Here is a 12276-nt window from a genome sequence, read left to right on the forward strand (position 1 = left end):
TGTCTCACGTACATTATCCTTTACTCTTATATTATTCGTGTTTTATGTTGCACTTTCATCTTCCTCAGACCATTTTGTTATGTTGTCTGTAACATCCAAAAGTGTATTACTTTTGTCTTGTGACAAGTCTGTTATCATCGTTCTTGTTGCTCGCCGTGATATCCCATCAAGTACTGTACACGTACAGGAAGTCGTATAAGTCACCCTCTTAGCTAAGGTCTGCCCCGTGGATAACGTATGGGCGCATATATAGTTAAGGCCCATTAGATATGCCCAATGTTTTCATTGGCTCCACCTATGCCCCATGATGTGAAATTGATGCCAAGTGGTCGTCATTTACTGGCCCTGTAGACGGATGTCACTGATGCGTGGGGACGCACAACTGAGTTTGCCCCCTACTACATGAGAATATGGTTACTAGACATTCAGTCTGCAGGGTGACCCGACATATGTTGATTGCATCGAACATTTCTCGTGCTATAGACTGCTAGTCGACGCATGCCTGCGCTCCTGGAAAGCAATTGAAACTACGCCCGTTCCTGCATCGGAGCTGGTCATGAGCTCGGCGCGATAACGCCGAACGCTAAGGATCAGGCGCGGTCCTACCACAAACAACTGCACAACCAGGATAATTTGAAGAAATCCACGGTAAATCTCAGTTTTGAGGGAAAACGGGTCCTATAGAAATGATGAATCATCCTAGTATGCCAGGGATGGTGATAGATCGATATACCGTTGTGAACGTCGGAGAAACCTCACCGAGCCAGAAGAAAGAAACAACAACAAAGCTGTGCAACTTCAGTGGAAAAGACAACGCATTCACTTTATGGGCTTACCTCGAAAAATAAACCACGTGTGTTTTCATTAGCACCGTCACAAAATCGCCAATAATCCCTCCTGCTGAATGTCGATAAAGATCACGGAAGTGGCGTACAGCAATCCAGCCTGCGAGGCACAACGCAAGAACTTCCCATGCAGTGGTGAGTATCCAAGGTGTGGACTTTAAAATTTGGACATCTCCCTCGTAGCTAATAGTGCACTGATAGGTGCCAAAGAGAATGAGCTCCTCTGGTAAGTAACCGTCAATAAGCCTGAGGTATTTAAGTGTTTCACTAAAGCCTACCTGCTGAAGCACGCATCATTCCAATTGTGAGTAACACTCCGTTGGAGATGTTAACAGTTAGGAGGGAGGCCACAAGAAATATTAGCATCTTTCTGGATCGCTGGTACATAGCATATAACCGAGTCAGCGTAATGACTTGGATGGTGTTTCAGTCAAGCAATGTCACTAGAATATTGCAGAGGCGATACTCACTACACAGCATTACATTTACGGCCAGAGTCATCCAAATAATCGCGTTATAAATGACGTGGCCTAAAAAATCCAAGTTAGCAATCAGCCTTGAAGACTCAGATCGAAACACACTCACAGCTGCGATAGTCAGTATATTGAACTAACAGGCTGGTCAATCATCTTACTTACCCCTACATCGGAGTATGGTTGATAGTATAGAAGTAATGAACATAGATGCAGACTACTCACTACATCTGTGACCGAGATCGTCGGAACACTGTCTGTAAGTAGTGTGCCTTTGGTAAGAATCAAACACGGTGAACGGGATGACATACCAAGAATCTGGATGCTGATCGCGAGAGATTGCTAATTAGCACAACACTAAATGGTTGACCATCCAAACATACGTAGCGTACACTACGCCAAGGTATCGCACCTATGTAAGATATTATCAAATCAGTACAATTTGCGGAATTATAACGCAATCGACAGACGCTGAGATACAGAATGGACATCAGGGACCAGCGTTGCGTCTGCCAAATCGAATGAATTTCCATGTTGTTACTCTGACTAGAGACTCTGCTCACCCAGACAAGCTCAACCTGATACCCTTCAGAATGAGATGACTGCAAATAATAGCATCGACCCATAGCATCGACCCACCTCTTGTCCCAATGTCAGCACTAGAAATATCATAAAAATGAATGGGCGATTCTTGAAGTTATCATATTGCTCACCCAAATCGTATATCACTCCAGCAGAACTGGCAACTACTGACCGCAGCCAAGGTGAGATCGAGATATCATTCAAGCCGGTCTCCACGTACCCGTAAAATAGCTAGAAACACGATTTGAATTGATGATCGGCCACCAACTAGGATCGTTTGAGACCAGGGTCATACTATTATTCAAGGATAGCGTATGGCGGACGAGGGGATGTAGTAGGGCCATCGATGTGATAAACGACAGGGCTTTTATGGCGGACACTGAACGAGTACGCCAAGCCTGAGGAGTCCGGAAATACATATGATTCTGAAGACATTGGTTCCTGTATTAAACGAGAGTAAGTAGTTTCCCACGACGTCGGGTAGAACCCGGCCGATCGAGTCCCCAGACAACAACATGGGCCGAGAAACAGTCAGAAACTGCGGTCGGTCATAAGTCACGCCCATGCAACGGCTGCAACGTGGAACACCGCTGGCGTTCGTCATGCAGATCTTGTTGCTACACGTGAATTAGTTGAACTGCCTAAAATCATGTGTCGAACGGGGTTCTAGAAGTAAGTGTGATATTAGTCTGACTGTTGTCTCAATTTTCGGCGAGATTGCATCGACACCTGTCAGCCGCCTCGCTACGCTGGGCCGCCTGGGCCTGAAGAGCGTAACACCCTTTCGAATGTCACTCAGCAAGGCTACTTTCTAACGGCGGAAAATCAGACACAGAATGTAGGGGAGATCCAAGCAGAGCCAGTAGTAAACTGACCTCTGAGCCGGCGACAACCCCCTTCGCATATTTAGTTGTCCTCAGTATGTAACATGTATGGCCCCATGTGCACCTCCTCGCTCTCTGCTTTGATCAACAACCTACAATGTCTCAAGGGTGCGCGAAATATGGAAAGGTAGCAGAACTCTGATACCCCAATGTAAAACACACTGCATTGGAGGCACAAGTTTTCGCAGCCAAATACATCCTAGCGTTTCCAATCTGCACACGCCTTTACAGTCGCATGGTTGAGCAGGAAGCTCAGGTTCTTTAAAATATGAAAAGAGCAGAGAGATATTAACACCTGAGACAGGGTCAGAAAAGTTTCATGGGCAGATGCGATGCATATCGCGAGACATATCTATGAACGTATTGATTGTGAATATGTCCCCAAAATTGAGTACCATGTGTCGCGGACTCTGATTTGGCTGGGTCTTAGTGAAACGCCCGTCACGTATCTTCGAACAGAAGACCGCCAGATCTAGAACAGCGGACTCCAAGGTGCTCTTTCGTTAATGCAGAATATACCATAGCGACAATGGTGTACGCCTATTTCCTGCTCAGACGATGTTTGACCATTATAAACTCTCTCCGCCCTTTATTGAACGATATGGCGCTTGAGTTCATGAGTTAGCCAACAAAATCATAGGAACAAGTTTAATGACCTACTAATGAGCGGATGCAGCTGGGCCATATATGTGACCATCCACATAAGATAACATGAGGCAAGCGTGAGTATGATAGCCGTACGAATTGTCCTGCATTCGAGGGTATTAGTTCAGATGTCGACAAACTGAAGAAGGCTGCAGCATACGTTTGATGTGGCCCCTTTGGAACGAAGAGGTAGCCACAAGCACTCAGCCCTAGTACTATGGCGAATATGAAAATCACAGGGACGATGGATGCCATGAAAAGTTGCTGCAGAACGTGAGGAGACGTTTGGGAGACGCAGCGGGCACCATTATATGTCACGTGACACGCATAACGTTTCAAATTCCCACCCAGGCTACCCTATGAATTTATCCGGAAAACATTTTGGATCGGTTTTTCTTGGAGCATTGATGGTGCCGCTGCTCGCACTGGCAGCTGTGTGACACGGCGAGCTATTCCCTCAACTACTTCAAATCTCTAACTCTCTGATGATGTGCCAAGAGATGCTTGCCACCTTCAGCTATTGTGCATCTAAGCATTATTTTTATTCGTGTCTTCTCTCAAGTTTTAACGCCCTCTTGATTTAGGATATCTTCATACATCAATCAAGGAATCTCAACCAAGACTTCTTTGGCGGAACCTGATGCATTTGACCACCGCACCAACCCCACGATACAAATCAAATATTCTGCGCTCACCATTTCTGGCATCCTGATGACACAATGATGACCGTGACACAATAGCCCAATCGCCTAGACAAAGTCGAGGGTGCGCCTGAAGCCACGGATGGCATAAGGACGAGATTCGGAGACACAGACATGTGCTCGCAGAGAGGTTTTGGTAGGATGCGAGTTTGTTTGCTTCGTGTCTATCTCAACTATTTTTGACAGCTGGATTTCTGCTGTGTTGGCGATGCCAAAAGAGTGGAGTCGACGGGCTTTTCGGTGGTCGCACTATGATCAGTATGTATCAGATAAACGAAGTAGTAGCTGGTTGCGTTGATGGACTGTGCACGTGTAGCAAAAATATCTCGAGACTGGCATCAAGAAACAAGACGACAATGTCACGAACAGCTCTTGATGTTGAATCTTTCGCGGTGTTCACGTCTTTTGCTCGTACAAATGTCGGGCGATTGATATACATAACTTGCTTCATGCAAACATATCTACTTCGGCCAAGTAATGCAGGAACGGTCATCATCCCTAGCTCTCGTTTGGTGATCCAAGCACTGGATGGTGGTATAATTAGCATGGATTTCATCATACGAGATCAGCAACAGTTCTTGATGTTGATCAGTCTTTTGCGGTGTTCAAGTGTCACTCGTGTAGATGCTCCACGACCATCTATTATGGACTCCTGGATTGATTTGTCTTTCTTCATGCAAAAATATCTACATCGGCCAGTTAAAACAAGAACGGTCACTTGCCTCGATCTCGTTTTGGTGGACCAACCACTGGATGGTAGTATAAGTAGCACAAATTTCACGGTCATACGTCCACCAAGTTCGCCTCTGACTCACCCGTTCTCTACCAATATGACCATAGTCTCAAACGATCCCACTTGGTGGCCGAGCATCAATGCATACAGTGTTTTGAGCTATTTTTCAGGTTCGTAGAGAGCGGTCGGATTTTGAAGCTGACTGATTTTGGCTGCGATTTCGCAGTTGCTGCCACTGTTGGAGTGACGTATGATTGGGGTGAGCATGATAATATTAAAGGAATGCTGATATCCTACAAGTATTTTCAGCCCTTACACTCGGACAAGAGGTATGTCGATGTCATGACCTTGGCAGCCATCTCGCTAACAATAGTTTTATAGATCGAATTGGTCTGGGTGAGTAGAGTCTCATATCAGAGGAACACGCATGAAAGTAATTAATTACAGAGGCAACGCTGGTCCTTAATGACAGTCTTGTATCTCAGTGTATGTAGCTTGTTTGTCGCAGTTGCCGTGTTATACTGACTTGAAAGTGTCCTAGGTGCGCTACCTTGGAATCTTATCTGCTGTGTATGTTAGGAACGCTAAAATTTAACAATTTGTGTTGTACTAATCGATCATCTCATAATCAGTCTGGCCATACCAAGTATGTATCATTAGGACACTTTGCATCATCTTATCAACAGCGTACAGACGATGTTCCGACCATCTCGCTGACAGATAAAGTGAGTCTTCACAGATGCATGACATTCACCTCCAATTAACGTGGTGTCCTGTAGCAGTGGGTGATTCTTAACTGACTTCTTTGGTTTACTGCTGACTACTACACTATACTGCTACAGATGTGAGTCTCTTTTGAGTGTGCTACCTGAGGCTGGTCACTCATTAGATTCGTCAGGCTGGATTATGTACGTCGTATGGAATTGGACGCTTGTTCTCGTATTTGCGATGCTGTGGGGTGAGCTTGGTACTTGTGCAATCACGACGATATTGATTTGACTGAAACATCTTGCAAGTCATCATCATTACTCAGTTGCACGCCATGTATCAACGATCCAGAAGGATGCTGGTATTTCTCGTTGTCACCTTCTTGGCTAACAACATCTTCGATGGAGTGCTTGTTGCGATAGCAATGATGAATTCTTCAGGAGGTATGCTTAATTCCGGACAAAAATAAACACTGGGCCTAAATGATAAATACCAGAGGAACTCGTTCTCTCTGGCACTTATCGGTGCTCGATTTCCCATGCAGAAGATATCAGACTTTTGGATTCTGTTGCCTGGATACTTTCTGTTGTGTGGGAGGTCCTCGCACTGTATCTCGCAGTCTGGATTGCGATAAAACACTTCCGTGAACTGCGACAACATTCAACAGGAGGGATTATGGGGGACTGTTTGATGGTGTTGATAAAAACTCACATGCTTTACTTTGCGAGGTAAGCTCGTATTGTAATTATAATTTCTTTTTCCACTGAAAGGTCGGACGTGATAGCTCTGGTGTCGTTTCTTTCTTCCAGCTCATTATTAAGTTCTCTCCAACACTCTCAACGGTATGTCAGTCTTTCACTTCTCTCCATGTGACCCATCATTTCTATAGGACAACTCCCTAGAAGCTCAAGCTGTTTATGGCTTGCTTCAAATTTTGCAGGCTGTGCAGATGTTTGTGCTGGGACCACGCCTGATCCTTAGCATTCGAGAATATAACGCGCGGATTGTGACTGACTCCGACGCAGCAACTGCCATGACCTCGATCGCTTTCCAGGAGCGCGTGCATATATCGACTGGGAGTAGTGTATGATGTTCGGTGAAGTTAACAGCTATCTGGTGCCCTACAAAGAGCAGGAGAATTTGTTTTTTTATTTCCACTTTCGTGATGAAGTTTATTTGGTTGTTCCGAATGAGGTTCGAAGGAGACATAGTTCCGGTCAATGTTTTCGTCGTAGTTCTAGTTCAGTAATTTGCTATACGTGCTGAAAATGTTTTATCCTGCTGTCATTAGGCTGCCCACTCACTTGCACCAACTACTGGTTCTTTTCGTATCAGGGGGCAATCATTCTCCTACGATTGCTTGGGAAAATGGGCAAGCGAGAGCTAAGGCGAGCGACACTGCACTGCTCCTCAGCAATCAGTCCTCGATTCATATTCTCACTGGCATCTGATTCACGCCAATTGGCTTACAGGAGGTATGAGGTATGCAAAACCTGAAACGATGAAATGATACACAAAAAAAATCAGTTATGCCATAAGAGCAGGTGGCTTGTGGAGGAGGTGATGCTGCGTGGCTAACTGTGCGCGCTCTCTCTTGCAAGCTTGTTGATCGAATTCAAGAGATCTCCGCGACGAAGGGGCTCTGCAAAATAAGCGTTCATGAGGCTTAGAGGCATGGGTAAATGAGGTACGTACTAGTGATATGGTCGTCCATACCTGCCTGCAGGCATCGCTCGCGGTCACCGATCACTGAAAAAGCAAATCAGCAAGTACTTTCTCTGAGCCTCGAGATTGTAACGTACTAGCGTGAGCAGTGAGGGCGATGATAGGAATCCGTTGGAGTCCTTTGTGCATCTCATATGCTCGGATGAGCTCAGTTGCCTCCATTCCTCCCATGAAAGGCATCGACACATCCATCTTTGGGAGTATCACTACTGTGATGGGTCATCGAGTCAAAAATGACTCACCAAGATGATGTCAAACGACTTGTTCACTTGTACCCGTGCCTTGAAAGCTTCAACAGCTAGACTTCCATTCTCTACAATCTCGACTGTATGACCATACTTCTCCAGAATCTTGACTGCTAGTTTCTGGTTGATTATATTATCCTCGGCAAGCAGGATGTCAAAGACAACATCATTTCGTGCCGAGACAGGCGACACAGTATTCGACTCCAGGACGTAAATGAGGGCAGAAGCAAGGTCTTGAGCTGTGACTGGGGTCGTAACCTGCGAGCTGATGCTGTTGTCCAAGCACCATTTAACTAACGACTGTCAGCCACATATCACCAGAGCACATCTCGCATACTCACGATTCAGACGTGGGATCGAAGGCATCAACAATACGATGGGAATGTAGCGCAGGTGCTCATATTCCCTGATACTTTCGGTCTACGACGAAGACATGAGGCAAGCTTGAACTTGTATGACACCTACATAACGTACCGTGCTCAACGAGTCCACGACGATAGTGTCAAATTGCGGACAGCGTTCCCTATCGGCCACCTCACTAATATCATGGATGACATATGGCTTCAGCCCGAGCTCCTGGATCCTTTGGACAACCCCGGTCGTATCGTTGAGGGTGTCAACAAACAAAATAGCACGCCTGTGGAATGACTGCATCTTTTGCAGTGAGGTCTCCAGCGTATTTTGAGAAATTTGCGATGTGATTGTGAAGAAGAACTTGCTGCCCTTTGAGACCTCGCTTTCGACCCACATGTTGCCTTGCATGAGGCTGACGAGGCGCTTGGAGATGGAAAGGCCCAGACCGGTTCCCCCATATTCCTATGCGACGATCAGCTATGACCCTTGCGATAAATTGTGACATGGACGTGCTCTCGTCGTCGAACCATCTGCCTGACAAAACGTGTCGAAAATGAGATTCAGTTTGTCTTTGGCAATGCCGATCCCCGTATCGGTGACACAGAACTCTAATGTCACACTGGAGTCGTCCAGCGCTACCAGCCTTGTGCTAAGTGCAACGTGGCCTTTGCGGGAGACCTTGGAAGATGTGAACTTGATAGCGTTCCCCACCAAGTTCGTGATGATTTGATGAAGTCGTAGCGAGTCGCCGATAAGTTGATCAGGAATGTCCGGGTCGACATCATATGTGAGATCAAGGTTGTTTTGAGAGGCACGGACGACAAAGGTTTTGAGTGTGCCAAAAACTGTTTGACGAAGGGAGTACGAGACGGCTTCCATTGTCATTCGACCGGCCTCAACTGTAGAACATGTAATCAGATTAATGTATTGACATCGGGAAAAAAAACTCGCACTCTTCGAGATATCCAATATATCATTGATGATGAGTAGCAACGAGCGAGCCGATGATTGTACTAAGAGCAAACTCTCTCGTTGCGATCGGTTCAAATCAGAGTCAAGAGTAAGCTCCGTAATGCCAATAATTCCGTTCATGGGCGTCCTATGAGACATTGAGCACAGAATGTCGAGACGGGAAGCAAGAACAGTGATACCTGATTTCGTGCGACATGTTTGCTAGAAATTCTGATTTACTCCTATTCGCCAGCTCAGCTGCCTCCTTCGCAGCTGTATTTTTCTGGATACTGTCACATAGATTGAATATCATCCGATTGATCTGTGTTTTCAAAAAGTCATTCCCTCCACTGGCCTCAACAGTGACGAAACGAGTGAAATCTCCGTCCATAGCAGCTGCCGAGATTTGGGAAAATCCACGCATTTGCTCGGTCAAGTTGCTGGCCATAGTGTTGACGGACATCCTACAGCGATGTCAACACTCATTCCGCGGATCGTGTCCCTTACTTACGTGATTGCTCGCCAGATACCCTCGATGTTGCCTACCTCAGCCTGGACACCTAATTTACCCTCTGTACCGACTTCGAATGCAACATTCTTGACTTCTTTGGCGAAGATTGCCAAGTGAGCAATCGTGTCATTGATAGTGTTGATTAGGCTTAGCATCTCTCCGGACACAGAGATACCAGTGATTTGTTGAGTCAGGTCTCCGCGGGCGACAGCAGTCTGACAACAAACTCAATAAGAGGATTGAGTCACGGTAAAAAACACTCACGGTTGCGACAGCGATGGTTCGGACTTGTAAGGTCAACTATAATGCCGAAAAATCAGCTTTAGACCCGTAAAAGATGAAATGAACCGACATTAGCAGCCATGACATTCACATTGTCCGTCAAGCCCTACTTGAGATGAGTGTTGATCCACATCCTATGCGACATACTCACCTTCCATGTACCACCAACATTAGTTACACGAGCCTGACCCCCTAATCGTCCTTCCGTGCCGACCTCTCTTGCGACACGAGTCACTTCATCAGCGAAAAGACTCAAGCTCTCAGTCACGCCATTGACAGTCTCTTTCAACTCCTTGATCTCACCACGCACATCCACTTCAATCTTCTTCGTCAAGTCGCCACCAGCGACAGCCTTCGTCACTGCTGCAATCGACCGCACCTGGTTGGTCAAATTCATAGCCATGAGGTTAACATTATCTGTAAGAACCTGTAGTGAACGTCAATAATGATATCATTTCGCATCTTTACGCCCTACCTTCCACATGCCCTGCACATCAGGGACATACGCTTGCCCACCCAAGATACCTTCCGTACCCACTTCCAAAGACACACGGGCGACTTCGTTGGCGAGCGTAGATAATTGGACAACCACAGAATTGACAGTCATATTCAAATCTAGCATTTCTCCTTGTACATCGACGTTGACGACTTTGTTTAGATCGCCCAAGGCAACAGCTTTTGTGACCTCCGAGATCGATCGTACTTGGTCAGTCAAATTGCTAGCCATTTTCTGTGCCACACAGCATGTAAGCGATGCTGACGAGGCCAGAATACTGTTTATATAACTCACGTTCACATTGCGTGTCAAGTCAGCCCAGGTACCCTGTACACCTTCCACGCGAGCCTGACCACCCAACATACCTTGCGTACCGACTTCAAGCGCGACACGAGTGACTTCGGACTGCAAAGGCGCTTAGTTGGTCCACCATGGAATTGACAGTGCACTTCAACGTTGACATCTCGCCTTCGACGTGGATCTCGATCTTCTGCGTCAAATCGCCCCTAGCGACGGCCTGTCGTGACATTGGCAATAGACCGCACTTGGTCCGTCAAGCTTGAACACAGTCCGATTAACCTTAAGACGCAGATTAGGCCACTGCCGATAAGACACGGTAATGGGTATACATTGTGAACCAACTCGAACCAATCACCTTGAACAGTCTGGTACGTGCGCTTGATCGCCTAACTTGCCTTGAGAACCGACTTCTGATGTGACACGGGTAACTTCGGTGGCTAATGCACGAAGCTGGATAACCATTCCCGTTTACGGTATTCTTCAAATCAAGAATTTCGCCACGAGCATCGAACATCAATCTGTTTCGACAAATCTCCCTGTGCAACAGCTTTAGTGACCTTAGTGATGCTTCGGACTTGACTGGTCAAATTGGCAGCTAATTTATTGACAATGCCAATCATTTCCCGCCAGGTACCTTCGACATCCAACACGAGAGCCTGTCCACCGAGTTTACTGCGGAAGACTGAGCAAACCGTATAGAATCTGGGTTAGTAGCTACTTTACCCTTCTGTACCGATTTCTTGACTGACACGAGTGACCTCTTGAGAAAACTGTCCCTAATTTATCGACCTGACAATGATATGCATGAGCAAGGCCTAGGGATAAGACTCTGAACGAATACCATAGTATTTATGATGTCCTTCAATTGAACCATGACCACACCCTGCACGGCAATCCGTAATTTTCTGGGACAAGTCACCTCTGGCCACGGCATTGCATACACGAGCGACATCTTGGACCTGAGCCTTGAGCAACCTTAGTTCTTCTTCGACGGTCATGCCGCTTTCGAATGCTGCTGCAGGAAGAGGACCAGGAGGGACGATAAGAGGAGATCCTCTGGGCGAGCCATCGAAGCTACTATTAATTCGGCCCATCATCAAAGTATCGGTAGTAGTCTTCCCACACGTTGGGCAAGCCATGTATTCGATGTGTGATGTGGGTGGTACTGGCTTCGAGGTCCGCTTTGCAAATGACTGAAGGAGTGTGGCGGCATCAATATGACTTGGGAGTCCGTCGAGTGACAATGACATTGAACCTGCACGAGTGGAGTGTAGTTTATTGACCGGTGTATGGTCGTCACTGGCTACGCCATTCACACTATCGGCGCACTTCATGTCGAGATCAATTGAATCTATAGTAGGTGCGATGTTTGAGGAGTTGGTCTGAAAACAAGAAGTTGATCCTGGTGAACTGGAAGGCGGAGCAAAAGCATTGACATTGATGCTAGACTGTATGAGAAAAGAAGATGGGTTAGCTCTTTCTGAGAAGATGAGGACATGGGAGAGTCGCCTACACTGCGTCTTTTCTTTGTCTCTGGCCCATTTGTTTGCCAACACTCAGAAGCCTTGATTGAGGCTAGATTATCCTCCGCAGTGAACATTCTGCGTGCAACTGCCCCTAGAGAGAGAAGGATAGTGTCTGTCTGCCAATCTGCAGGCCCATCATATCTTGGAGATGTTGTCGACATAGGATATAGTTCATAGGTTGACAGGAGAGCAATAAGATGAGAAAGAAATGGATGTAGAAGACTCTGCTGGGAGTCTCTCGTTGTACTCATTGTTGAATACGACAAGCGGAAAAGCACCGTGACGGTCAGTTGGGAATTGAAGGACACGCTGTAA

The 12276-nt window shown here is 46.4% G+C and overlaps 4 protein-coding genes across 4 annotated transcripts; 1 reads left to right on the forward strand and 3 right to left on the reverse strand.

Annotated features, from left to right (window-relative positions):
• Nucleotides 1-477: 477 nt before the first annotated feature.
• EDB93DRAFT_1253104 (uncharacterized protein) lies at nucleotides 478-2244 on the reverse strand (the record flags this gene model as incomplete). The annotated part of the gene is made up of 14 exons (XM_041453396.1): nucleotides 478-678; nucleotides 734-788; nucleotides 837-1068; nucleotides 1124-1258; nucleotides 1316-1375; nucleotides 1427-1454; nucleotides 1484-1590; nucleotides 1630-1643; nucleotides 1702-1730; nucleotides 1789-1827; nucleotides 1882-1896; nucleotides 1958-1977; nucleotides 2032-2067; nucleotides 2121-2244. 14 exons carry the CDS (start codon nucleotides 2242-2244, stop codon nucleotides 478-480), a joined length of 1095 nt encoding a protein of 364 aa, XP_041304952.1.
• A 1198-nt stretch (nucleotides 2245-3442) lies between these two features.
• On the reverse strand, nucleotides 3443-3684 carry EDB93DRAFT_1056453 (ATPase, V0 complex, subunit E1/e2; the record flags this gene model as incomplete). Its single annotated transcript, XM_041444761.1, has 2 exons — nucleotides 3443-3533; nucleotides 3590-3684. Coding segments are annotated over 2 exons (186 nt in total), but the record flags the coding sequence as incomplete, so codon positions are not given.
• Nucleotides 3685-4374: 690 nt separating this feature from the next.
• Nucleotides 4375-6661, forward strand: EDB93DRAFT_1330290 (uncharacterized protein; the record flags this gene model as incomplete). The annotated part of the gene is made up of 13 exons (XM_041455165.1): nucleotides 4375-5033; nucleotides 5090-5122; nucleotides 5173-5192; nucleotides 5245-5259; nucleotides 5311-5349; nucleotides 5405-5433; nucleotides 5496-5509; nucleotides 5557-5592; nucleotides 5762-5821; nucleotides 5880-6014; nucleotides 6068-6299; nucleotides 6356-6413; nucleotides 6461-6661. Exons 1-13 carry the CDS (start codon nucleotides 4382-4384, stop codon nucleotides 6659-6661), a joined length of 1524 nt encoding a protein of 507 aa, XP_041304954.1. The 5' UTR covers nucleotides 4375-4381.
• A 391-nt stretch (nucleotides 6662-7052) lies between these two features.
• On the reverse strand, nucleotides 7053-12212 carry EDB93DRAFT_1163732 (uncharacterized protein; the record flags this gene model as incomplete). The annotated part of the gene is made up of 24 exons (XM_041450111.1): nucleotides 7053-7211; nucleotides 7267-7320; nucleotides 7374-7488; nucleotides 7539-7834; nucleotides 7883-7961; nucleotides 8016-8357; nucleotides 8409-8794; nucleotides 8849-8994; nucleotides 9047-9310; nucleotides 9358-9572; nucleotides 9622-9657; nucleotides 9710-9745; nucleotides 9791-10066; nucleotides 10115-10369; nucleotides 10430-10540; nucleotides 10566-10652; nucleotides 10681-10714; nucleotides 10791-10885; nucleotides 10908-10913; nucleotides 10948-11107; nucleotides 11159-11211; nucleotides 11277-11318; nucleotides 11377-11817; nucleotides 11949-12212. The coding sequence occupies 24 exons, from the start codon at nucleotides 12210-12212 to the stop codon at nucleotides 7099-7101; spliced, it is 3906 nt and encodes a 1301-aa protein (XP_041304955.1). The 3' UTR covers nucleotides 7053-7098.
• Nucleotides 12213-12276: the final 64 nt, after the last annotated feature.

This window comes from Suillus bovinus, assembly GCF_016758785.1.
Source record: "Suillus bovinus strain UH-Sbo-P2 chromosome Unknown EDB93scaffold_54, whole genome shotgun sequence".
NCBI lineage: Eukaryota > Fungi > Basidiomycota > Agaricomycetes > Boletales > Suillaceae > Suillus > Suillus bovinus.